Genomic DNA, 25,699 nt, shown 5'->3' with positions numbered 1-25,699 from the left:
GAAGAATATTTACTTCTTCCAAAGAGAAAATGTGTTTTTCATGGTATTAAGTAGGGTCTAGATTGAGCCTACTTGGATTTAGCTTGTGTATTTTGGCAAATATTTATCAATAATTTATTTGGCAATTATTTATCAGTTGGTGTGAGCTGCTGAGCAGTCAGCATTGAAAATGGATGCAAACTCATTTTCCACCTGATGTGGTAACAGTGAAGAATGTAAAATACTGACTCAGAGCTGTTTGTAGTTTACGTAAAGGAGTCTGGTTGATATTAAAGTGAATATAGATTCTGTTTTGACTAGTAACTAGTAATAGACAATAATCTTCATTTTTCCCCCTAGATGTGAGGTAGAAAATCGATACCAGGGAAACCCTCTCAAAGGAACATGTTATTGTAAGTGTTTTTGCAATTCTTATTTGTCTAGAAGCAAAGTAGTTCAGTAAAACTTCATTATTTCCTCTAAGTTGATTTGAGAATGGTAAGTGCGATAGAAATATAGCAGCCACCCAGGTGTGGTAAGCTGGTACATTATCATCTATTAATCTGTCTTAGATAAAAACCAATACCAAGTTTTAACAATGATGTGGAGAAACAGGAACCTTCTACATTCTTTGTGGAAATCTAAAATGGTATACCCACTTTGGAAAACCATATGGTGGTTTCTTAAACAGGTAAAATAAACTTAACAGACACTCCCCATTTCTCTCTCCTCCCAGCCCCTAGCAACCACCTTTCTTCAGTCTCTCTCTGTCCTAGAGTTTGACTATTCTATGTACCTGATAATGTTGAATCATACAGTGTTTGTTCTTTTATGGCTGGTTTATTCCACTTGGGCATAATGTCCTCAGGCTTCATCCATCTTGTAGCATATGTCAGACTTTCCTACCTTTTCAAGGCTTAATAGTATTTCACCGTGTGTACTGCCACATTTTGTTTATCATTCATCTGACTATGGACACGTTTGTTGCTTCCACCTTTTGGCTTTTGGAAATAATAGCTACAGTCTATTTGACTGCTGTGAACATGGGTATCTGAGTACTTCTTCAGGTTCCTGCTTTGAGTTCTTTTGGATATATACTCAAAAGTAGAATTGCTGGATCATATTACAGCACAAGCCAATTACTAGATCCCATTTTTATTTTTTTGAGGAACCACCATACCACTTTCCACAGTGTCTGTACTACTGTTTTACATTCCTGCCAGTAGTGCACAGAGGTTTCAGTTTCTCCACAACCCCGCCAGCACTCATTATTTTCTGGTTTTTTAATAGGCATCCTGATGTGTGTGCAGTGAAGCCTGGTTATGGTTTTGATGCACGTTTCCTTAATGACTAGTGATGCTGAGCATCATTTCATGTGCTTATTGTTCATTTGTTTATCTTTTTAATCGAAATAGCTATTCAGATCCTTTGTTCATTTTAAATCAGGTTGTTTGTTTTTGCTTTTTTATTACTGTTGTGTTGTAGAATAGACTTTTTAGAATTAAATTATATCATCTTTGACCAGTTGGCTCTCTTCCAGGCTGTGTTCTTTTGCTGTATCACATTTGTCATTGAAAACTTCCTTACTTTCTAAAATAAGATAACCAAGATATTAATTCCTTGCCCTAGAAATGGAACCAATCTGGAGTCGTGTACCATTAATTTATAGCTCTGTATGCTGAAGTAAACCCTAGCAGGTAGTAATGTTCATATAATATTTGTTAGTTGAGTTAGGTTGGAGCCTAAAGCCTCAGTTGTGGTCATGATATAAGAAGGTTGGTGAGTTAACCCAAATTAAATGATAGTGCCCACAGAATTGATATTCTGGGAAAAATTTTCCAATCTCCAGGTATTGATGAGCCCAAAGTACTTCTCTGGTTATTTGAATTTAAGCAAATAAGTCTGTATCTCCCCAGGCCTGTTCTGTTTGTTTTGTTTCAATTCTTAAATACATATTTATTTCTTTCCATAGACACTCTGCTTATTGACTATCAGTTCACCTTTAGCCTCTCCCAGGAAGATGACCGCTACTACACAGCCATCAATTTTGTGGCTACACCTGATGAAGTAAGATTTTTAAAGTCTTAATTTTGTTTTGATTTCATGTGGATCTTTGTCTTGGCCATTATCTATGGAAGCACTGCCTCAGAAGTGGTCTCTAAAGAGTGATGTTTAGAGATGCAAGGAAGAGATGTTAGAACCTAAATTTGGAAACTGCTGCCCAGAGGGTTCTTGGAAGGCCTAACTCCCTAATGTTAGATCATAGAATGGAAGGTGTGGTGTTCTGGGGAGGATCTTTCTAAGAGCTATTTTTTCATGAAGTTCGGTGTTTGACAAAGCATTAAATCCCATATACTTTTATGGGTGGGCAATAAAATTTATTTGGGGTATAGACCTTACATTAAGAAAAATTGGGGCCTCCCCGGTGGCGCAGCGGTTGAGCGCTGGGTTGCGAAGCTGCCCACGGCCTCTGCGGCGCCGGTTCGATCCCCGGCTGCTCCCCGGCCCCGAGGAGGATCCCACATGGTGCGCGGACCTCTCCTGCCGCCCGCTGCTCCCCTCAGCGGTGTGCTTCGGTCCTTCTGCCTGTTCTGCTCCCCGCTCTGGCTCTGGTGAATTCTCTCACCCTCCCGCGCTTCTGACTGTACCCAGTGCATGTATAAACAAAACAAACAAACAAATATAATAAATAAATAAATAAAAACATGCCTCTATAAAAAAAAAAAAAAAAAGAAAGAAAAATTGGTTAGAAATTTGGCTGACTCTTCTATAAGTGTGTTTTGCTTAAGAGATTGTGAAGTATCTGTTTTGTAAGTTAAATTGAGAGTAGTAAAATGTAATCACTGCTTTATTTTAAAACCTGGAGACTGTTATAATTAATTTTCTACTTATTTGCACTTCTCATTAGCAAAACAGGGATTTGGACATGTTCATCAATGCCTCCAAAAACTTCAACCTCAACATCACCTGGGCCGCCAGCTTCTCAGGTAAAAACACAGCTAAAGAAGACCCCCTGACTGGAGGAAATAGGTTGAGAAATGTGATACAGGAGTTGAGAAAGGGAGCTTGGAAGACAGATGGGTTTAACATCCACTTTGCTACTTACTAGACCTTAGCAAATGTTCAAAACCTTCCTCTAGACCTTTGGGTTATTCATCTTAAATAGAAGATAACAGCTATGGTGTGGAATAAATTGGATTATGCCTGCCAGTGTCTACTGTGCCATCAGCCGCAGTGTGTGCTCGCTGCCCCTGCTCTGCTGCCACCTCTGCTTCTGGTGCCCCAGCACCACCCTGGAACCACCTGCAGCATCCTCATCTAGCTGCAGAAGGGAAAGATTCAAATGACTCTGTTTCAGGAAACAGAAACATGAGAATTTAGGCACAAGGAAATAAATGTACTCTGGGAATTAAATCAAGCTCTAAGAGCACAGGTTTTTGCTATTTTGTTTATCTTACTATGATTCTTTAAGGAAGACCCAATGGGCAGAAAATCTCCTAAAGAAATAAAGTGTGGAGAATGTAGGTCAGCAGACCTGGATTTGAATTCTGCCTGTTACTTAGTAGTGCTGTGCTTTCTGAGTCAGTTTCCTTGAAACTGGGATAATAAAGACAACTTAGTTATATAGAATGTTGTGAGAATTCAATAATAAAAGAGGTACTCAATATAGTGCTGGAAATTCATTAAATGGTAACTGTTTTTTCATCATGATTATTATTAAGATACTGGTTATTTGGTCAAAACACAACCTGTGAGACTGAAGCAAAATAAAAACATTGACTTTGCATATCACTTTGTATTTATCATATCTTAAAATATTGTATAGAATTCAGAAAAGGTTCAGAAACTTGCAGTGACAAAGATAAATAAGACAGCAATTTAAGAAAAAGTATGGAGCCTCCCTGGTGGCTCAGGGGTTGAAGTCTCAGCGTTATCAAGCAGTTGCCAGCCACTGAAATGCAAGTTCGATCCCTAGCCAGGGAGCTGACTCACATGGCGCAGCAGACCTCTCCTGTCTCACTCGCTGCTCCCCTCAGTAGTGTATTTCAGTAGATCTGCCTGTTTTGCTCCCCACTCTGTCTCTGGTGAGTCTTCTCACCGCCTCTCTCCACCCCTACCCCCTGCACCTCTGGCCTACACCCCAGTTCTTGTATACCTAACTAAATTTAAAAAGAAAGAAAGAAAAAGTCCGAATTATCAGAGCCTTTGTCTGCAGAATATGAATGATTTGCAATGACTCTCTCCTTGAGGACTCAGCTATGCAGAGCAATTGAAGAGTTGTGGGCAGAGTGAATGCCATTACTTGTTAATAGGATTTTAGTGTTTTCTGGGCTTTTATGGCCATATGTATACTGTTTTCCATAGGGGCGGAGGCTGCAGGACTCCCTAGTAAAACTATTCTAAGAGCACAAGCTTGTGGGTCAGCCTGCCCAGCTTCAGATCCTAATTCCACTTCTTGGCGGCTGTGTAACCTGAGTCATGTGACTTAATTTGTCCAAACCTCAGCTTCCTGATCTGTAAATGAGGATGATAATAAAGTGGTTGTTAGTATTAGATGAGACTGAGCGTTAAAGACTGTTGCTGGGACATTGAAATTTTGAGTAAATACTGTTAGCCTTATTATTAATGAGGGTAGATTCTGTCTTAAAAAAGTTTTCAAGTTCATCTTTTTCTTCCTAATAGCTGGAACCCAGGCTGGAGAAGAAATGCCTGTTGTTTCAAAAACCAACATTAAGGAGTACAAAGACAGCTTCTCTAATGAAAAATTTGATTTTCGCAACCATCCAAATATCACTTTCTTTGTTTATGTCAGTAATTTCACCTGGCCCATCAAAATTCAGGTAAGAAGTGCCTGTTGGTCTCCTACCTACAAAAATGGTGAAATCTCTCGTGAAGACTGCATTCACTAATTTGGAACTTGTGGTGAATGAGATTTATAATTTTCTTGCCTTTGTGATATCTGTGGCAGAGGCGTCCTTACTGAGCACAGGAACACCATAAAGAAGCTTGTGGTGGGGATGGCTTGATTCCCCTAGAAACGAAATTTATAAGCACTCTTGAAAGCAAATTGGCATATAACAAATTTAATAATTACAACTGTGTGCATTTCTTTATTAAGCACTTGCCACATAACAGTCTGTAGATCTACACAGTTTGAATTCTGAAATGGGGAGAGTGGATATAAATGAAACAAATGCAGATAGAAACAGTGAAAGCTAGTGTGGAGAGTGTGGTATGAAAAGATCCCAGGAATGCAAGTAGCCTTTAGAGGAGGAGAGGAGGGACAATGAGGGAGGCAGTTTACCATCCCCCTAAGGTGCCCAAGTCCTGCACTAGACTGGATTTTAGTCCTGACTAGCTCACTCTTAGGCAGACCACACCCTCTCCAAGTCTCGGGTGTTTTGTGACCCACAAGAGTAGATCTAAGTATCCGTGTCGCCTGCAGCAGCGACTACCATCATCAGCCTGCTCCTTTTCTCTGTTTCCAGGGGGTCAGTCCCTTGGGAACCCTCTGTGACTCTCTTGTCTGAGACCATGGCATGACCCCTTATGATCATCCACCACTGTGTCCTCAAGGGCCTTGCTTTAATACAGCATAATTTTTTTACCCCTTCATTTTGGGTAAATGTGGAATTAGGAACGGGTGGTCTTTCAGGAACTGGTTCGCCCCAACTATGGAAGCATAGTCAGGACTGGGCTGTGGCCGTTTGCCAGTTTTCGAAGCATGATTAGTGAAGGAAGTTGTCGCTGATCACTTAGAAAGGTTTGAAATCTAGGTCTAGTGATGTTATGTTCATGTCTTGGGGCTGTGACTAAAGAACAGTCAATCTGGTCCTTTCTGGAATGTGGAGGACAGATTTTTTTCCTCATCACTCTCTTTCCTTTTCCTGTCTAGATAGTCTGCAGATTTGTTCATCCTTTAACCTGCTATTCCCTTTGCTCATAGACTCTCTGCTTCGCTCCTTACCTAGTCTTCTTACAACACTGGCCACACGCCCTATTTCTGTTTCTCTTTTCTATTACCCTGTCAACCCACAAGAGTCTACTTTATTTCCACACACATCCTGAAACTGCCTTGCCATGGTCAGCCCAGTGACCAAATTGTTCTTCTGTCCCCTTTGCCTCATTGTCTGTGTTGAGTCACTGACTTCCTTCTCCTTTTGTCCCCTATTCCTCTGGACAGTCTTTTTAAGAAGTCTTCTTCCTTAAATATGTCTGCAATTCAGGCCTTGGTTCTCGTCTCTTCAGCCCACACAGTTTTCTGGGGTAATTCCATCCCACTTGGACTCATGGTCCTGTTTGTATGCTGGTGGTTCTTAGTGCTCTGCCTCCCAGCTTCCATTTGAGCAGAATAGTGCTCTCAGCTGCTGCCTGGACCTCTCTACCTGGGAATTCAGCTCCCTGCACTCAGCACAGTCATTCTTGTGATCTTTGCCCGGACTGTGCTTCCTTTCTCAGTGAATGGGACCACCGTTTGTCCAGTCGCACGAGCCAGGAGCCGGAACATCATTTGTATTCCTTGGGGTAAATGCTGCTTGAGCACAATTTATCATTTTCTTACTTTATGCATTGCTGGATTCAGTTTACTAATATTTGACTAGAATTTTGTATCTATTTTATGAGTAAGTAACACTTCCCTTTTCTGTCCTGGTGATGGTTTTGATATTAAAGGTGAAGCTAACCTTGAATTTTTGCTCTCATTTCTGGAAGAGATTATATAGTAGAATTACTTAACCTTTAATTTTTGGTAGGTCTCTTCTGTAAAAACTTTTGATTCTGGCGTTTTATTTGTTGGGATTTTTTTTATCTGCTAACCCTACTCTTTAATAGTTGCAGGATATTTTGGATTTTCTCTTTTTATTTGATCCACAAGATAATTTTTTCCTAGGTGTTTCATATTTTTTCCATTTTTTCCAGGTATATTTCCTATGTTTTTAAATTTTAAAGTTGTTCACATTGTCTTCTCATGTAACCTCTGCAGCATCTGTGTTTAGCGTATTTAATTTTGCACTGAAAAGTGGTTAAGACTACAAATTTTACCTCATATATGTATTTTACCCCAATTTTAAAAAGTTTAAAAAAATCACAGCAGGGTTTTGTAAATATATGAAAAGGCAAAGATTCCAGAATAACTAACAGTTTTGAAAGGCAGAAATAAAGTGGGATGAATTATTATATGCAATGTGAAGGCTTACTGTTTAACTACTATGGTTATTGGAGGAGTGATAGACACATAGATCAATGGGACAGGATGAAAATCCCAGAAAGAGAACCACATAAGTACATACACCTGATTTTTGACAAAGGCACAAAGTCAACTCAGTGGAGAAAAATTTTCAGCAAGTGGTGCTAGAATACTTCAATAACCATAAACTAGTAAATGAGCTTCAACCTAAACTTTACATCTTATACAAAAAAAAAAACTCAATATGGATCACAGTTTAAGATGTAAAATATGAAACTGTAAAGCTTTTAGGAAAAGAAAAGTAGGAGAAAATCTGCATTCTAGAGCAAGGCAGATTTTTAGACTTGACAACACAAACATAATTCATAAAAAGACAAATGATTTAATTGGACCATATCAAAACCAAATTCTTCTGTTCTGTGAAAGACACTGGTAAGAAGATGAAAAGACAAGCTGTGTACTGGTCAACTATGTTTCTGACAAAGTCGTGGCATCTAGACTATAAGGAGAGCTGTCAAAACTCAACATTAAAAAACAAGCAGGCAAATTAGCAAAGGGACAAAAACATGAAGGGACATTTTACTACAGAGGATATATGTGTGGTAAACAACCACATGAAAAGGTGTTCAGCATCAAAGGACATGAAAGAAATGCAAATTAAAACCACAGTGAGGTATCTCTGTATACTATCTGAATGGCTAAAATAAAAAATAGTGTTAACACCAAATTCTAGAGAGGAAGCAAAGTTGCATCCCTTACACACTTCTACTCCCTTTATTAAAAGGCTCTTGGGATAGGTCATGCATGCCCACACTCAAGGAGAAGGAACACACACCAAGGTCATGGGCAATATCAGGAGACACACCAGAATTTTCTCTGCTATAGACTGCATTTGGTGTGGGGCTAGCAGGGATTTGGGTGGTTTCTCTGACACCAGGGAGGTTGAGCCCTAGGCCCTGGTCAGTATAATTCCAGTTTGGTAGCATTTCACTCTATCAAGTTGTAGATCACATGCATTTATAAAATATTTGATGCGGGTTCTAGTTAATATACCTGTTGACTTGTTTTCAGTTGTGATTGTTTTATACTGGCTTACCTTGCTATGTCCGAATCTGATTGAATTTCAAGCTTTGTTACTTAAAGCTGAAAAATGATTACTATTCTTAAGGTTTTTAGTGAAAATCTTGACTTGTGCTGCTGACTTCTTTCCATTTGGAAAGAGGGCTCTGTGCACATAAACAGCCTTTTGTGCTGGAGATAGCCGCGCTTTGCCAATGCCGAGGTCTAGTTTTTTTCCCTCCCAATACCCTGTTGCTCCACCCTCTGAAAGTCACTGACATGGTTTTAGAGCATTTCCTTCTAGAAGATCTCTTCCTCACGCTTATTTTTAAAAAGTACTGATTATAAATTTAAGAATCAAAGAGATATTGATCTTCTGCCTGGTTTTTTGGTGCTCTTTGCCTGGGCCGGGTCACTCACTCGAGTAAGACCCATTTATGAAAGCTGCATTCAGGAGCACTTGTGAAAATAAATGATGGCATGCTCATCATCTAGTTTGCCAAGCTTTCTTGAAAAAGCAGGTAAGTTCTATTGAAATGTGTCTTTTTGCTGTTTGGTGTAAATAACCTCGGTGTTCAGCACATGTGGCCTCGGCATCCTGCATCTCGGTGTCTCCACAGGGGCCTGCCTGGTGGACAGCAGTTCTCTCTGCATTCGGAAATAAGTCTGGCTGTGCCTGGGAGCAAGGCTGAGCTCGCATCTTCCTGGGCAGATGTGGTCGTGTTCTCAGCAAAGAGAGCTGCACATTTCTTTACTGCTTGATTTTCCTCAGAGCCTTAGCTTTTCTAGATGTAGCCCACTTAGAGACGGTACAAATTCAGGAAAAAAGCAGAGAATGTTGGGAGAGAAGAGGGGAGAATCTAAATGATGCCGTGTAGGCCATTCAGTTACATTTTAATTGGCTTTCAGAGTAGGCGAAAGCCTTTTTTGTCTTTGATTCTCATATTTTAAAGCAAAATAGCTGGGGAAATCTAATTCTCTACTGAGAAATTCGTGTAAACACTGGTGCTTTAAAAACTGTAATGCTAAACTCAAGTTCCTCTACTCTGAACCCACCCCAGGATTCTTTTCCATAATTAGGAACAGATCAAAACTTATAACTGCTAACTGAGGGAATTTGAAACTAACTATAAAAATCTTTGTAGATGCAGTTTAAAATTAAAAAACACCACTCCGACTGAAAAGGCCTGTGTGTGGGAGGATGGTGGGTGTGTTGGGGCCAGATGTGCCTGTTTTCTGTTTGGTTGCTCCTGTGGGTGCGCACCCCTCCCTTATACCCCCACTTCCAGAAAGCCATCCTAGGTGTTCTCTCCAGTAAGTAGGGGCTCAGCTGGGTTCAGCCAGACCCGCTGTTTGGGAGGGAAGGTGTCTAAGATAGAGCGCAGACAGCGGGCCTTGTGTGGTGGGAAGGTGGACCACAGAGTTGGGTTCTGGCTTGCTACTGGCTCTGCAACAGAGGTTGTTATTGTAAAGTGGAACTAATATTAAAGCCTCTCCATGCTGGGTGTTTCATCTGTTGGTTTGTATAAGAGGCTAGTGTTCGCAAGTGAAGGCAAATACACAGAATTTGTATTGAGAACTGGGCATTCATTTAGATTCAGAGCTGTGTTTATGGGCACCAGCAGATTGCTCTACTGAGCAAAGGGTGTGTGACACACGTGTTGACTCGGATGTCTTTTTTTAGTAACAACTTTATTGAGATGTAATTCACATGTCATACAATTCACCCATTTAAAGTGCATAATTCAGTGGGTTTTTTTTAGTACGTTCGGAGTTGTGCAACCATGACCACAATCAGTTTTAGAATATTTTATCACCCCCAAAAGAAATCCAGTACCCATGAACATTCCCTTCCCATTCCTCCCTGCCCCCAGCCCTCGACAGGCCCTCGTCTCCTTTCTGTGTCTAGGGATCTGCCTATTCTGTGCACTTCATGTAAATTACTCACATAGCATGTGCCTTTGGACTGGCTCCTTCCATTTAACATAATGTTTTCAAGGTTCATCTGTATTTAGTTTATTTCAGCACTTCATTTCTTTTTAAGACTGAATAATATTCCTTTGCATGGACATACCATATTTTGTTTATCCATTCATCTGTTGATGGGTACTGGGGTTGTTTTCACTCTGGCTATTATGAATGATGTCAGAAGCTTTGTATTTATTATATAACAGTAAAATATATGTGTGTGTGTATATATGTACATATATATTGGTATTAGATATCTCTACCTTAAGGCTTTTAGGAATTATAATGTCCTGAAATACATTTAAGAACAAAACTGTATAAAGTACAAGTCTTTGTTTCAAATAGCACTGAAGGCTCTTGCACTACCTCATGGTTTCCTTCATGATCATTATTTATTATTCCTTCTTCTTGAAAGTCTCCTGTCTTCTGCTTCTCATCTATGGCTTTGCCTGTTTCTTCTCAACTCTTACTACCCTTGTTCCCTTGGGTTTCCTCTGACCCTGTTTACCCTGGACAGTCTTTATCCACATCACCCTCCACCTCTGGCAGACCTCCCTCATGGAACCACCACAGCCAGGACCCACTGACTTCCTTGACCATCCACTCACTCAGCATACCTGCTTGCCCAAGAGGTGGTAATAATGCACAGATAATGAATGCCTCTTTATGCCAGTGGTCTCTTAAATTTGATGAACATTTTATATTCTTACTTGTTTTAGGGAGGATATTATCTTGAAGTGAATACACACTGAACACATAAATGTTAAATGAATGAGGGGTACAAAATGAGGCTACCCCCCTCTAGGTAGACTCAAGAATTGGAATTTTAAGCAAATAAGGACGATGTTTTGTTCAGATGAAAGCACCGGGACGTAGCAAACTGAGTTTCTCATCATCAGAGTTTTCAAGTCTTCTAGGTCAAACAGAAAGAACTTAAATCTGATGTCAGGAGCAGAGGGAAGCCGGAGGAAGGTTGTGCTGAAGCCTGGAAATACTGCTCTTGGTTGGGTGGATGGCGCAAGTTTATCTTTCAACTTAGACCTTGAACCCAGGAGGCTGTTTGTAACCTACCTACTCACATGACTTGTTTTTCTGCCACAGATTGCCTTCAGCCAGCACAGCAATTTTATGGACCTGGTGCAGTTCTTCGTGACTTTCTTCAGGTAATTTTTACTTCTATAAATGATATCTGTTCTTTTGATTCAGGCACTTAACCCCATTAATTGAATATCAGCTCACGAAAGATAATAATCCTGTGTTTGCACAGCAGTTCAAACTAACTTCCTGTGTTCCTGAAAAGTCATGTCTGTTGCAGTTGTGTGCATTCCGTCTAATCTGTTAAAATGGAGATACTCGCTTTGTCCTGGCTTTGGGAGTCTGCTTTCCACATACCCTGTACTACAATGTAGATAATTTGATTCTTCATCTTGGGAGAATTTGTGGTCAAGACATATTTAATTAATGATTAATTACTGGTGATTACTGGTATGTGCTGCATGATATGCTTCCTCTTGCTGCTACAGGTAGTCAGGTGACTCTCCAGAGTTTTAAAACTAAAGGTGATTTGTTAGGCCCCTGGGAATCTTTTTTTTTATAGGGTTTGTTCTGTTTAATTTTATTCTTATAGAAATACCATGTGTACATAATTCAAAATAATGAGTGCTAAGCTACTTATATGAGAAAGCAACAGCATCATGTCCCACACTTTCCCAGTTGCCCTCCTCCCCAATTTGTTTTTGCTCTTCTGACACTTCACCAAAAAACTCCCTCCACATCACAAGTTCATACAAAATCCTCTTCTCCCACCGGTTTACTATATTCCATCCCAATGCCTTAACCTTAGATGCATAGTAGAATTACTTGTGGAGTTTTTGATGCCAAGCCACACCCCAAACCAATCACATTAGAAACTCTGGGGATGGAATTAAGCATTCAAAAGCTCTCCAGGTAATTTCAGTATGCCACTAATGCATACTGAATTTAATTTTATGAAGTTAATGCTTTATAGAAGTCTCTGTTGGAAAAGGAAAAAGCACTCAATAAATCAAAAAAAGAACTACTAATTAAAGAAAGTGGAAGGTAGGAATATAGACAGCAAAAATTAATGAAATGGGGGAAAATACAGTAGCAAGAACTGAAGGAACTGTAAATTGGATCCTTGGAAAAGAGTAAGTATAACATTGATAATCTCTAGAAAGCATAACCAAGGAAAAGAGAGAGAACATATAAATAATGTCAGAAATAATAAAGGGCCATTACTCCAAATCCTGCAGGCATTCAGACATTTTTTTTCCTCCAGAAGAGTATTTTATGAGTAATTTTAAAGCATATAAATTGAAAATGGAATAAATAGTATGCATTAATAGTATACACTGCTGAGGGGAGTAGCAGGCCGCAGGAGAGGTCTGCGCGCCATGTGGGACCCTCCCCCAGGGGGCCGAGGATCGAACTGGTGCTGCAGAGGCTTCGCAACCCAGCACTCAACTGCTGCGCCACTGGGGGAGGCCTGCATTAGTTTTTAAAAACCTAAAAACTATATTCAATTTACCCAAACTGACACAGAAGAAATAGGAAACCTGAATAATCCTATATCTGTTCTAAAATACATCAAGTTTTCTAACCAGGTAAACTCTAGGTGCAAATGGCTTCATTGGTAACTCATAATCTTCTAAGGAAGAAATACTCTCAATGTTGGCTAAATTTCCTAGAGAGCAAAAAAAAGAAGAAATACTTCCCAATTTATTTTATGAAGTTATTAGCACAACCTGACAATATTATGCAAAAGGAATTTAGAAACCAGTCTCATTCATTAATGAGGAATCAAAAATCCACCACTAATATAAACAGGCTACCAGTTGGGTGTATTCCAGGAATTGCAGTGTTGGTTTAGCATCAGAGAAATCAATCAGTGTAATTCACAATTATTACATAAAGGGGGAGAATAATATAATCATCTTAATCAATGGGGGAATAATTTAATATTAATTATTAAAAACTCTGAAGACACTAGGAATAGAAAGAAATGTCTTTGAATCTGATAAAGGAACAATACATAAGCCAGTAGCAAGCCACCATTCATTAATGGTGAAATGCTTTCCCTTTGAGTTTGGAAACAAGACAAATAAACCACTATCACTCAAACATTGTGATAGAGGTTCTAGCTAAACAGATAAATGAATAAAATGCATAAGTATTGGAAGAAAAAAAATCATTACTCACAGCATGATTGTATCAATAGAAATGCAAAAAAATCTACAGCTAAAGTATTAGAATTAGTAGGTGAAGTTTATCAAAGTTTTTCAATACATGCACAGTATTAAAAATCAGTTCCGTGGAGTTGAGAGGCATGCTCCTCTTGCAGCTCTTTGTCATTAAGTCAGAGGCTGGCATGAAAATTATGATTTTACGCCGACCTGGCAGGGGAGATGCCATGATCACGAAAATCATAGTTTTATTTCCCATAGAAAGCCCTTAGGTGCCCTCCTCCCCCCTGTACCCTAAAAGAAGAATGATGCTGGAGAGCAGATGGCCATGTGTCAAGATTCATCCATTTCCTGTTGGGCCCACTTCTGCCCACTGTGAGCTGATGAAGCTGACAGAGAATTGTCAAATTACTAGCTTGCCCTTTTCCATAGATCATTCACTTGTAATACATATATTTTTTACTTTGGTTGCTCATGCATTTTGTTCCCCAGAGTGTGAGAGACCCAGCATCTTGCGTAGCCTTTACTTAGTTTCTGGATGGTTACGTCTCCACCTAGAAGCAACTGGCTTCGTCCCTCCAATCTTGGAGGAAGATAAAAGAATCTAATAAAGACATTTGGTATTTCAGGGCGGGGTAGGGGGAATCATTTATATTTTTATATTATACCAATACAAAATGAAATATGTTTTTGTTATTTTGATAAATGTTCAACATTGTAGGTCTCTCTGGTGGCCTAGTGCTGTCACCACTATGGCATGAGTGCGGTCCCAGCCAGAGAGCTACCCACATGGCACAACAGACCTCTCCTGTCTCGCCCGCTGCTCCCCTCAGCAGTGTATTTCAGTGGATCTGCCTGTTCTGCTCCCCGCTCTGTCTCTGGTGAATCCTCTCACCAACCACCGTCCCCCCGGCACCTCTGGCCTATACCCCAGTTCTTCTACATAATTAAATAAATAAAAATCTTAGAGTAAAGGAATAATTCTTTAAAAAATAAATAAACAAATGTTCAACATTGCATTGTATCTAGATCTAGAAAAAATGACCAGAAATCAAAAAGGGGGGCAGAGGGGCGAAAACAATAGACTGTCCACTAGCCCTTGAGTGCAGGGAGCACTTTCTGTGGGCAGTGGCACAAAGTCACATTGGCCAGGGCACATGATCATGGAGACAGATAAAGTTTGAAAGGTTCAAATTTGTATCAACTTAAAAGACTTTAAGTGATGAAAAATTAAATGAAAATAAGGCATAAATAGTAACAAACAAGAATCTAAAAGATCTATATAGCACTAGCTCTACTAGTAGCTCATTGTAAGTGCTTGCAATGTAGCTGGTGCAATGGAGAAACTGAATTTTTCATTGTATTTGATCTGATACTTGATCAGTTATCAAAATGTTTAAGTATGTGACATATAGTTAGACATGTGAATTTTGTGAATTCTAAATATAGGTAGAATAATATTTCCTGTTAAATGTAGGGGTCAACCAAGATGTGCTTATAAATATAAAATACACAGTGGATTTTAAAGACTTAGCAGAAAATAAAAATGTAAAATATCTTAATAATTTTATGTTTTGGTCACCTTTTCAAATGTTTTGGCTCTCTTGGGTTAAATAAAAATATATTATTAAAATTAACTGCACTTTTTACGTTTCTTTTTACGTTTTTAGTGTGGCTACTACAGCATTTAAATTATATGTGGTTTCATTAAATTTCTGTTGGACAGTGATGATATGCTAATGCAAAGGGAAGAACTTAAAGGGACAGCATAAAAAGATAGGATGAAATAATAACGAACATTTTAAAGCAAAAATATTAAATATTCATTTAGAGCTTTTAAAGTAGCAAGTCAGCATACAGAAATTCTTAGTAGTTACCAAAAGTAATTTATATTCATAGTGAAAGTTCAAACAGTGTAAAAATACAATAAAATAAAAATTTACCCTAATCTTAATTGCTCTTTCGTAATTACCACTGTTAATATTTTGGTGCTCATGTTTCTAAAATATTCTCTCTCTCTCTCTCTCCTCTCTACTATATATATATATATATATGTATATATATATATATATACACACACACACCACACATACACAAACACACACACATATATACCCACATACATATATGTATTTCTCATATATATTTTGAAATTTTTTGCTTTATAAAATGGACTACCTCCTTACATGTTGTTCCATAATTTGCTTTCTATTCTGTATTCTATGGTTAACAATTGGAGAGTCACTTCATTTTTTTTTTAAATATATATATATATATATATTTTAAGATTTATTTATTTATTTATACAAGCACTGGGTACAGTCAGAAGCACAGGAGGGTGAGAGAATTCACCAGAGCCAGAGCGGGGAGCAGAGCAGGCAGAAGGACCAAAGTACACTGCTGAGGGAGCAGCGGGTGACAGGAGAGGTCAGCGCACCATGTGGGACCCTCCTCTGGTGGCCGGGGAGCAGGCAGGGGAACGAACCGGTGCTGCAGAGGCTGCGGGCAGCTTCGCAGCCCAGCGCTCAACCGCTGAGCCACCGGGGAGGCCTGAGTCACTTCATTTTTTAAAGCAATTTTCTCCCTCCAGTATATCAATATGTTTACCAACCCAGAAGCTCCCCCAAACCTCCATTTTATCTCCTTTTTTTAAAGTTTTATTCCTAGGCATGACTGATAAAATCACTAGCCATTGGTGACTGAACTCAGTCTCTAGCCCCTCACATTTTGGGGGTTGGGAGTGGGTAAAAGTCTGAGTCTCTAATCATGCGACTATCTATCAACCAGCCTCCATCCTGAAGGTCCGTTCTTCCCAGGAGCCACTTTAGCATATAAAAGATACTCCTAATTTATATCTCACACCTGTTATAAAAAAGTAGTTTATTCAGACTCAGAGATTTGTCATTTTTATTATGCCCTCTGTGTTATATAAATAACGTGATACAAAAACTAATAAAGCTGTAGTTTAAAAATAAAAATTAGGGCCTCCCCGGTGGCACAGCGGTTGAGTGCTGGGTTGCGAAGCTGCCTGCAGCTTCTGCAGCACCGGTTCGATCCCCGGCCGCCGGGGGAGGGTCCCACATGGCACACAGACCTCTCCTGCCGCGCCCGCTGCTCCCCTCAGCAGTGTACTTCGGTCCTTCTGCCTGCTCTGCTCCCCACTCTGGCTCTGGTGAATTCTCTCACCCTCCCGCACTTCTGACTGTACCCAGTGCTTGTATAAATAAATAAATAAATCTTTAAATAATAATAATAATAAATAAAATAAAATAAAAATTAAAAAATAGTTCATTCTTTTTTAATGTCAAGTAATTTTCTTTTTTTTTTTAAGATATATTTTTATACAAGAACAGGGGTACAGGTCAGAGGCATGGGAGGGTGAGAAGATCCACCAGAGACAGTGGGGAAACAGAACAGGCAGATGGGGAGCAGCAGGCGAGACAGGAGAGGTCTGCCATTCCCTGGCTGGCCGGGAATCGAACCAGCGCTTCAGAGACTGTGGACAGCTTCAAAGCGCTGTGCTCAAACCACTGCGCCACTGGGGAGGCTCATGCCACGTAATTTTCTATGTAAAGATAAGCCAGAATTTGTTCATACATTCAGCTCTTGATGGACATTTGAGTTGTTTCTAGTTTGGGTTACTACAGGTAAAGTTGGTTTGAACATTTGTGGTAGAGGAGGGGTTTGCAGGGAAGAAGGGTAGGGGATACTCCCATCACTCAGGAAATTTCATGGATTTTTGCTCTGTGTCAGGAACTCAGGACAAAGACCAAATACTTTTGTTGTTACACCACACTGTTAGATCAGGCTCAGATCTCAAAAGTGCTGACTTCTACCTGCAGAGATGTTTCACGTAGGACACAAGCAGTTTGCTCAAGCCAGGTGCATATGATAGGAATTTAGTGGAGGGGGAATCCACGGTGCAACAGCACAGACATCTGTTTCAGTGGCAGTAAAAGGAGGAAGGTGATGAAACTCTTGGTGAGGCTCCAGAGACTGGCAGTACAGAGCTGGTGGGACCCAGCCTGGAGAATTCGGGTAGCATCCTGTCCTCAACAGGAGGGGTTGGGGTGGGGGCAGCTGCTCAGAGTCCCCAGCTCTCACCCAAATCTGGGAAAGGTTCAGGACCTTGGGCATGGAGTGCATAGCCTCTCCAACAGGTTTAAAGTTGGTACCTCTGTGTACTTTTCAGAGGCATATTATCAGGACCACTATGAATTTTAATTTAGGACTTCTTGACAGCCAGGTTTTATCTGTCCTTGCCTTTGCATGTCAGTTTATTCAGTGTCTTCACAACAGGCGATTGCTTTTTAATTGATAACCTAAGTTTGTCTATCTCAGTTACCCCTTCCGTAAGGTCAGAGTATTACAGTGTCAGGTCACATCTTAATCAGTCAGAATCATCACAGTATCAATTCACAGGATGCATTCATCTCCTTCACATTTTCGCATAGAACCCCTAAACTAAATGGCCACCCCTGTTCGTCTCTCCATTGAGCCATCTTATTTTTCATCACGGTACTTAATCGCAGTTTTTAAAACTTCATATCTGAGCTTCACAAGACCAGGGTCTGTCTCTTGTTCACCCCTGGAAACACACACATGCCTTCAGTACCCAGCCATTGCCATCTTCAAATATATGTGGAATTTACAGGATTTCAGAAGCACAGTCAGGAGGAACCACCGGCACCAAGCTCTCTGACGGAGAAGGCTGGGGGCTGGCTGGGGCGCTGCTCGGGAGGCCGGGGCTGCACGCTGACTCAGTGGCACCACTTAGCAGGTGTGCTGTGTTCTCAGAGCTTTGATTTGGAATGAGGCTACTGCAGGTACCAGCCCAGTGAGCATTAGTCATCCCACCGATGGGTGGAAGACGTAGGGACACCAACAGAATGACAGGGGCCATGGACTCTTAAGTGGTAAATGAGGACAGATGGTGTTTTCATCCCGTCTCCCTTTTGCAAGTGGAACCTATGGCAAAGAATCTAGAACTTCGGTTTCTTCACTGGGATTATGTTTAGAATTAGGAATGATGAGCTTTTAGATGAAAATCGAGTCCTTTTCATGAGTGTGGGGGAAGAAAATATTTTCACAACGCAAGTTAATGAGTCCAAAGGATTTACATGAAACAGCTGAGAGAGGAAAGGCAGCCAGATTACCCCAGACACACTGAAGAATAGCTCATGTGATGTGAAAGAACTGGGGTGGGGGCTTAATGATTCAAATGAGAAAATCAGTGTGAGGTAAGTTAGGAAAAGTACTTCCAGGCCCAGGCACAGTGGAATAAACTAGATTTTGACAAGTCCGGTAAGCCCTCGTGTCTCAATGTGATACTTGTGCAGGCTGCAGAGGGACCCTTGCGTAGGAGGCAGGGAGGAAGGAGACCCCTGCCTCCTTGCCCTGAGAATCAGGTGTAGCATGTATATGAAAGGACTTGTTTTTGGATGAGGGTGTGGGGTTCAAATGGTAACTGTCATCAGCGGAAGAGAACCAGCCTAACGCTGGAAATCTGTGTGGCCAGGCTCCAAGGTGCCTTTGAGGCCAGCATGTAAATGAGGGTAAGAAAAGCGCAGGCAGTTGAGCACAGCACTGTGAAGCTGTCTGCAGCCTCTGCAGCACCGGTTTGATCCCCGCCGGCGGGCGAGGGTCCCACATGGCGCGGCAGACCTTTCCTGTCTTGCCCGCTGCTCCCCTCAGCAGTGTATTTTGTCAGTCTGCCTGTTCTGTTCCCCACTCTGTCTCTGGTGAATCCTCTCACCCTCCCGTGCCTCTGGCCTGTACCCCAGTTCTTGTATAAATAAATAAATCTTTAAAAAAAAAAAAGAAAAAAGAAAGAAACGGGTGATGTGACATCCCCAGCCAAAAGGAGGGAATGGAATGGGAATTTCCGGCGTAGGCAAGACACAATATTTTTGTCAAACTTATCTGAACCTCTACTAAGCCTCTTGCCAGATTGACGGCAGACATTTTGACAAATCCCCATTTCATTTCCCAAAAGATAGAAATGTGACCGAGGTCCTACCACTTTGGATCTAGTTCTGACCAGAATGAGGAAGTGCAGATCCCAAGAACCATGAGCAGCAGCAGTCTGTGTTCAGGCTGGCCAGACCTGACGTGCATAGGTAGTTTTAGGAAGGCTAGGCTGGCGGCAGGAGAAGGTACCCATTCTTCAGTGGCCTCTCCTCATGGAGGAAAGTTTGGGACACTCATAGGGATCGTTAAGCAGCTGAGAAACAGCACTGAACACTCAAATTGTGAGTTTATAAAAGATGGAAAGAAGGGCCTAGAATCAAGGCATCGGTTTTTGGAAAAGTCTTAGGACAGTGCCAGCCTCTTATAAGCAGGGTTAGGTTTAGAACAAAAAGACCAAAAGGTTTGTTTTCAGGAAATGAGGGCCCCTTACCCTGGGCTGTGTCCTTAAGAATGATCTTTCAAAGACTCAAGCAAATATAGCTCCTTGTCAAGGCTGAGTAATGGACATACACAGACTCACTGCATTGTTCCCTCTGCTTTTGTGTGTTTGTGAAATTTCAAGACTGTTTCAAAGTTACATTTGTTTTGAAAAATACAGAATGCAGTTGATACAGAGACTGCAGTAGGATGAACACTGAGTCACCGCCCATCTGTACCCAGATAAGTGGTGGGGAAAAGGGGTGGGGTGTCAGCAAGCACACCTTTTTGACATAACCAGTAAATGCTTCGTGGTTGTACTACTTCAGGAGGTGTGTTACTCCGAGACAAATGGTACATGAGGCAGCTCTGAGGCACAGTCACTGTGTCACTAGTATTTTCAGTGGGTCTGAATTGAAGACAGAAGCCCCACCTAGGTCTGGGAGGAAGGAGCACAGAACTTCTGAACAGCAGTGTTTTATAGCTCTGTATCGAGGGTGGCCCCCAAGAGGCCTCTGAGTGGCATCCAGATCCTTGCCTCCGGGGCCTGCCCTGTACTTGGTGTCCTGGCCACTTAGCTTCTCCCCTTCCTGTCCTTCCATATACATTTGCTGCCTCCTTGTGTTTATCTGTTAGAATGAAAATAACAAAAAGAGGGATTATGCGTGGAAACCAAAAAAAGACTTGAGAATACTCTGTCTTTGCTATTTCTTCCTGTTCTCCCCAACGTGTCAGTATTGGGGTCTAGCCCCAAGGTAGTCTTCTCTGTATTTACTCCCTTAATGACCTCACCAAATTTGTTACTTCAAATGAATACCATATATATGCTGATGACTCCCAGATGCCATCTGCAGACCAGACCTAGCACCAGCCTCCACGTATCTGCCCCCAACATCTTCCTTGGCTATAGGCAGATAGCTCAGAATTCGTTGTGTCCAAAACAAGTCTTAGGACCTGCTTTCTTGCCCCTGTTCCATCCCTGGACACCTGGAGGCATGGAGGCTGCCTGTCACCTAGCATACTGCCACCTGCAAGGCCAACCTGCCCGCAGTGGAGCCTTGGGGCCACGTGGCTGCCCCTTCGAGCTAATGAGTGAAAATGCCAGTTGAAAAATAAATTTATGCTGTTATCTAAGAGGCTGATGTGTTGGGCCCATGCTTTCTCTAACCAGAAATCAGTTGTTCTCTTTGCTGTCACAGTAGGTTTTCAAACCATTCGATGCCTGGGCTACAGAAGACAGAACATTGTCATCACTGCAGTCACAGACCACTGGGGTTACTCTCTTGTACCTCCAGAAAGTTGTCCCTTGAGTTGATTGCTCTGTTTTTTACACACACACACACACACACATACATATGTACTGCACCATATATATATGTATATGTATATTTACTTTTACTTTCTAGAAATAGAGTTGAGTGTACCTCTTCCTTATAAAAAGCTATTGTTCCTTTAACTTAATTTTTTAGACCTTAACAGTAAAAATTTGCTAATTTGATTAAATAGCATGCTTTTTATTTATCATAGTTATCTTTTAATTCTTTTCCTAATTTGGAATCAGCTGTGATGTGCCATTCTGACGCAGGCCCAGTGGGAGATCAATGTTCTCAGTACCTGGGACAGGACAGTCTAGAGGTCGGTGGGAGCTCAGCTTCCAGTCTTCTTACATGCTGCTTCCTGTGAACCGGAACCTGGTTGTTATGACTCACCAGAAAGAAGCTGGTAGCTGGGCACTGGTCCCCTCCTGCTCTCAGTTGTGGGTGATAGTGGTGCTGACTTGGGGCTGGGATAATAACTTGGTACTTTCCTTTCTCACAGTTGTTTCCTCTCTTTGCTCCTGGTGGCTGCTGTGGTTTGGAAGATCAAGCAAAGTTGTTGGGCCTCCAGGCGTAGAGAGGTAAGACTCAATGGATAAAGACCGACAAGTCTGTCCTTGAATTAGCTATTTAGTAGTAACTGGCAGACAGAGCCTCAGTGGGAATTATGCCACCCTTTTTGCATTGTAAGTTCATCACTCATGTTGACAAAATACTAGAGGCTGGAGCAGTAAAGAGCTCTTTCAATTCCTATCTACTATGTAACAAGGTACAGGCTTTTGTTAAAGTGTAAATACTTGGTTCAAGTTTCAGCTGGAAGAAAGAAAACTTGGCTTTAGTCTAGTAATAAAAATGTGAGGAGATAGGGCTACATCATTTTTTATATATTTAACAAGCAGTTATTATAGCATTATACCCGTGAGTACTTGAGTATCTAACAGATAAGGACCTTAATTAATATAACAATACTTAAATATAATGTCTAGCAAAGTTTAATAATGCCTTTAATAATGCCTAATGTTATCTAATCTTATCCAGTCCCTGTCCAATTGTCCCAAACCATCTCAACATATTTTATACTTGATTTGTTTGAATCAAGGGAAGATGAGGTGATTTAATGTGTTATTCACTAATAGAATCCCCTTCAATACTCACTGCATTAATGGTTGCTGTGCTACTTATTAGCAACTTCTTCGAGAGATGCAGCAGATGGCCAGTCGTCCCTTTGCCTCTGTAAATGTTGCCTTGGAAACAGATGAAGAGCCTCCTGATCTCATCGGGGGACTATAAAGGTGAGAATGTGATACAGAAGTCCCTGTGACTTACCTTGTCAAACTCATGATTCTGTGTCTGGGAAACCAAAAAGAGAGAGAGCCTTGTTCTGTTGCCTCTTATGTTTTCCTCTCTTTTTATCAGCAAGGCAACACACTGAAGTTGTCAGGTATTCTTTTGCTTTCATTTTCTTGTCTTTAGTGTGTTGTTAAGAAGTCTTGTGTTCTAGGATTTAAATAAATGATCTGTGTGATACTAATTGTACTCTAAAATAAATGACCTGTTTGATATTAAATGTATTCTAAATATTCTATTGCATAATAGCTAAGTTGAACCATTGTTCTTTGTAATGACTTGGATGTGGTCTTAAAAGGCCAAAGTCATAATTCACTATGCATTTTATAGAAAATAAATATTTCTGACCCCTGCCTTTCTCCCCAAAATGAAGAAAGTTATGACTTTTTTGGCAAAATGATGAAATAATTTCAAATACTCTAGGGAATCAGCTATATGCCCTGAATAAAACATGTTTGTTAGAGTATTACTGAGCTCACAGGAAGTGGGTCAAGTTTTCAGATACCACTCTCTTTTCCTCCCCCAAAAAAGAATGAGCCATGAACCAAAACCAGAACCATGAAGGGTTTAAAGTGGTTCCATATTGGTAACACACCATGAGTCTTAGCCAAAGTAGATGCAGATCCTCTGAGTAGAAGAAGATCCCAAATTTAAACTAGGATTCTCATAGATTAAAAACGGCCAAAGCTCACCAGCGATAGGAGAGGCAAGCCACCATGAGTAAGTAAGCAAATGCAATAGATGGTCGATAGAGACAGGACTTCAAATGTTAGAATTAATCAAAGAAAATAACTATGTATGAAATATTTGAAGAAATAAAATGCAGAATCATAAAGATGAAGAAGCCATGAAAGAATGCAAAAGAGATCTGGGAAAAAAAAAAAAAAAACACACATGGATCTTTTAGAAATGGAAAATACAGTAGTTGAAGTTTTTTTTAATTTTTTTTTTAAAAATTGATTTATTTATACAAGAACTGAGGTATAGGCCAGAGGCATGGGAGGGTGAGAGAATTCACCAGAGATAGATTAGGGAGCAGAACAGGCAGACGAACCAAAGACACTGCTGAGAAGAGCAGCGGGCAAGGCAGGAGAGGTCTACCGTGCCATGTGGTTTGCTCCCTGGCTGGCCGGGAATCTAACCAGTGCTGCAGAGGCTGCGGACAGCTTCATAGCGCGGTGCTCAACCCGCTGTGCCATCGGGGAGGCCCCCTGAATTTTTTTTATAACTGAAATTACATGTTAAATGTAGCACATCAGACCTAAATGGGAGTTTTTTAAAGTAGAAGATAACCCCCCCCCCAAAAAAAATGCAGAACAGAGAGAGAAGGAAGATATAACAAATGTGGAGGATAAAATGAAAAGACCTAGTCAGAACCCCCAGACAGATGAATGGAGGAGAGGCAGTATTCAAAGAGATAATAGATGAAAATTTCCCAAAGAATGGAAGGCATGACTATACAGATTCCAAAAGCAAAACATACCACAAGCAGGCTTAAGGAATGAAGGAAGAAGAGAGAAGAAAAACTATACTTGGATTTATCATAGTGACTACACAACTCCAAAGATGAAGAGAACATCTTAAAATCAACAAGATCCAAGAAGATCCCTACCAAAATCGTGGCATCTTCCTTGACTCATCCTTGCTCGCACTTTCATTTGACTGTCAATTTGTCCTCAAATCTTTTTATTGTATTAAAAATATTTCCTGACCACTCTACACCACCTCCACCTCCATCCTAACCTGTCCAGTGCTCGCCTGGATGATTGCAGTCACCTCACAATTGATCACCCCCCCTCTGCTATTTCAACCATCCAGTTACTTCCCTGTGCTGCAGCCAGAATGGTTCTGGAAATTATTTTCTTAATTTAATTGAAGAAATTCATGACATATTGAGAGGTATGGTAAGCAGAATTCTAAAGATGCCACCCAAGATTCCCTTTTCTTAGTTATTCAAACACTACTTTAGCTACTGCTATGAAGGAATTTTGCAAAACTAATAAAAATTCCAAGATACAGAAGTCTTAAGATAGAGAAGAGGAAGCTTGAGAAGGACTCGCTGTGTGGTTAGAGGCTGGAGGCGCCATATGAGGAAGGCCAGTGGCCTCTAGAGAGAGTGACCCCTGACTGACCACCAGCAAGGAAATGGAGACCTGAGGCCTACAGCTGAGAGGAACTGGATTCTGCCAACAACCAGATTAAGTTCTGAAGCAGATTCTCTCCCTGACCCCCCAGATAAGTGCCAGCCCAGCTAATAACTTGACTTCCACCTTGTGAAGATAAGACTTTTCCAGAGCGGGTGGAAGATTTGAATAGACCTGTATCCCCAAGTAGAGATCTGTACAGAGTTCACATGGGCATGCAGAGTTGAGATAATAAATAGGAGGTGTTTTAAGCAACTAAGTTTGTGGTAATCTGTTACATAACAACAGCAACTAATATAGAGGACAGCCTCACAAATCCCCTCTAAAGGCAGTAGTGTTGGACTGCTTTAGGTAATTCTGTGTTTCTTCCTCCAGACTGTACCCAAGCCCATTGCCCTGGAGCCTTGTTTTGGCAACAAAGCTGCTGTCCTCTCTGTGTTTGTGAGGCTCCCTCGAGGCCTTGGTGGAATCCCTCCTCCTGGACAGTCGGTGAGTGGATGAGGGTCGTGACAAACACGGTTTCCCTTTTAGTTCCTTCCCTTTCACAGAGAACTGGGGTACAAAGGCAACACTGAATAGTGCTGGCCTGCTTCAGACTGATACACCCCCATCCCTGGACTCCTGATAAGACCTCCTCATCCTCCTCAAGACTGGGGCCATTCCTGCCACCCTTTCTGTTCCTCCATCTTAGATGGTGCCTCTCTCAGGACTCCCAGAGCCCAGCTCTGCCTTTGCCCTATCAGTTGTCCCTGGTGTAGATGCCCCAAGACATGCCAGGAACTTAAAAGCTACCCACCCCCGCAGGCCTCTGTTTTAGAGGATGGGCAAGGTGAAGTAACAAGCCCCTCTAACCTGACTCCTTAGGGCCTCAGCAGGGCTCTGTCCGTTTCCCATGTTTCAAGAATCTAGCTTCCCAGAACTCTCCCTCCCTAATAGCCATCAGGCAATGGAACCACCAGTCCCTAAAGCAGAGGTGGTGGTGGAGGTGGGTTCCAGTCTGAGACCACCAGGAATTCACTCACTGACTCCCCACAGAATCCCTGTGCTGCTATTACCCCCATTTTACACATAAGGGAACTGAGGCATGGGGAATTTAAAGAACCTGTTTAC

The 25,699-nt window shown here is 41.1% G+C and overlaps 1 protein-coding gene across 1 annotated transcript; it reads left to right on the top strand.

Annotated features, from left to right (window-relative positions):
- Positions 1-313: 313 nt before the first annotated feature.
- On the top strand, positions 314-25,001 carry LOC119235063 (attractin-like; the record flags this gene model as incomplete). The annotated part of the gene is made up of 8 exons (XM_037498105.2): positions 314-392; positions 1,952-2,046; positions 2,888-2,966; positions 4,663-4,820; positions 11,294-11,355; positions 21,601-21,679; positions 22,284-22,390; positions 24,965-25,001. Coding segments are annotated over 7 exons (657 nt in total), but the record flags the coding sequence as incomplete, so codon positions are not given.
- Between the last annotated feature and the right edge of the window lie 698 nt (positions 25,002-25,699).

The sequence above is a fragment of the Talpa occidentalis genome, unplaced genomic scaffold (genome assembly GCF_014898055.3).
Source record: "Talpa occidentalis isolate TD23 unplaced genomic scaffold, MPIMG_talOcc4v2.1 talOcc4.880, whole genome shotgun sequence".
NCBI classification, from domain to species: domain Eukaryota; kingdom Metazoa; phylum Chordata; class Mammalia; order Eulipotyphla; family Talpidae; genus Talpa; species Talpa occidentalis.
Note: the sequence above shows the minus strand (reverse complement) of the source record. Positions and strands in the feature narration are given on the sequence as shown.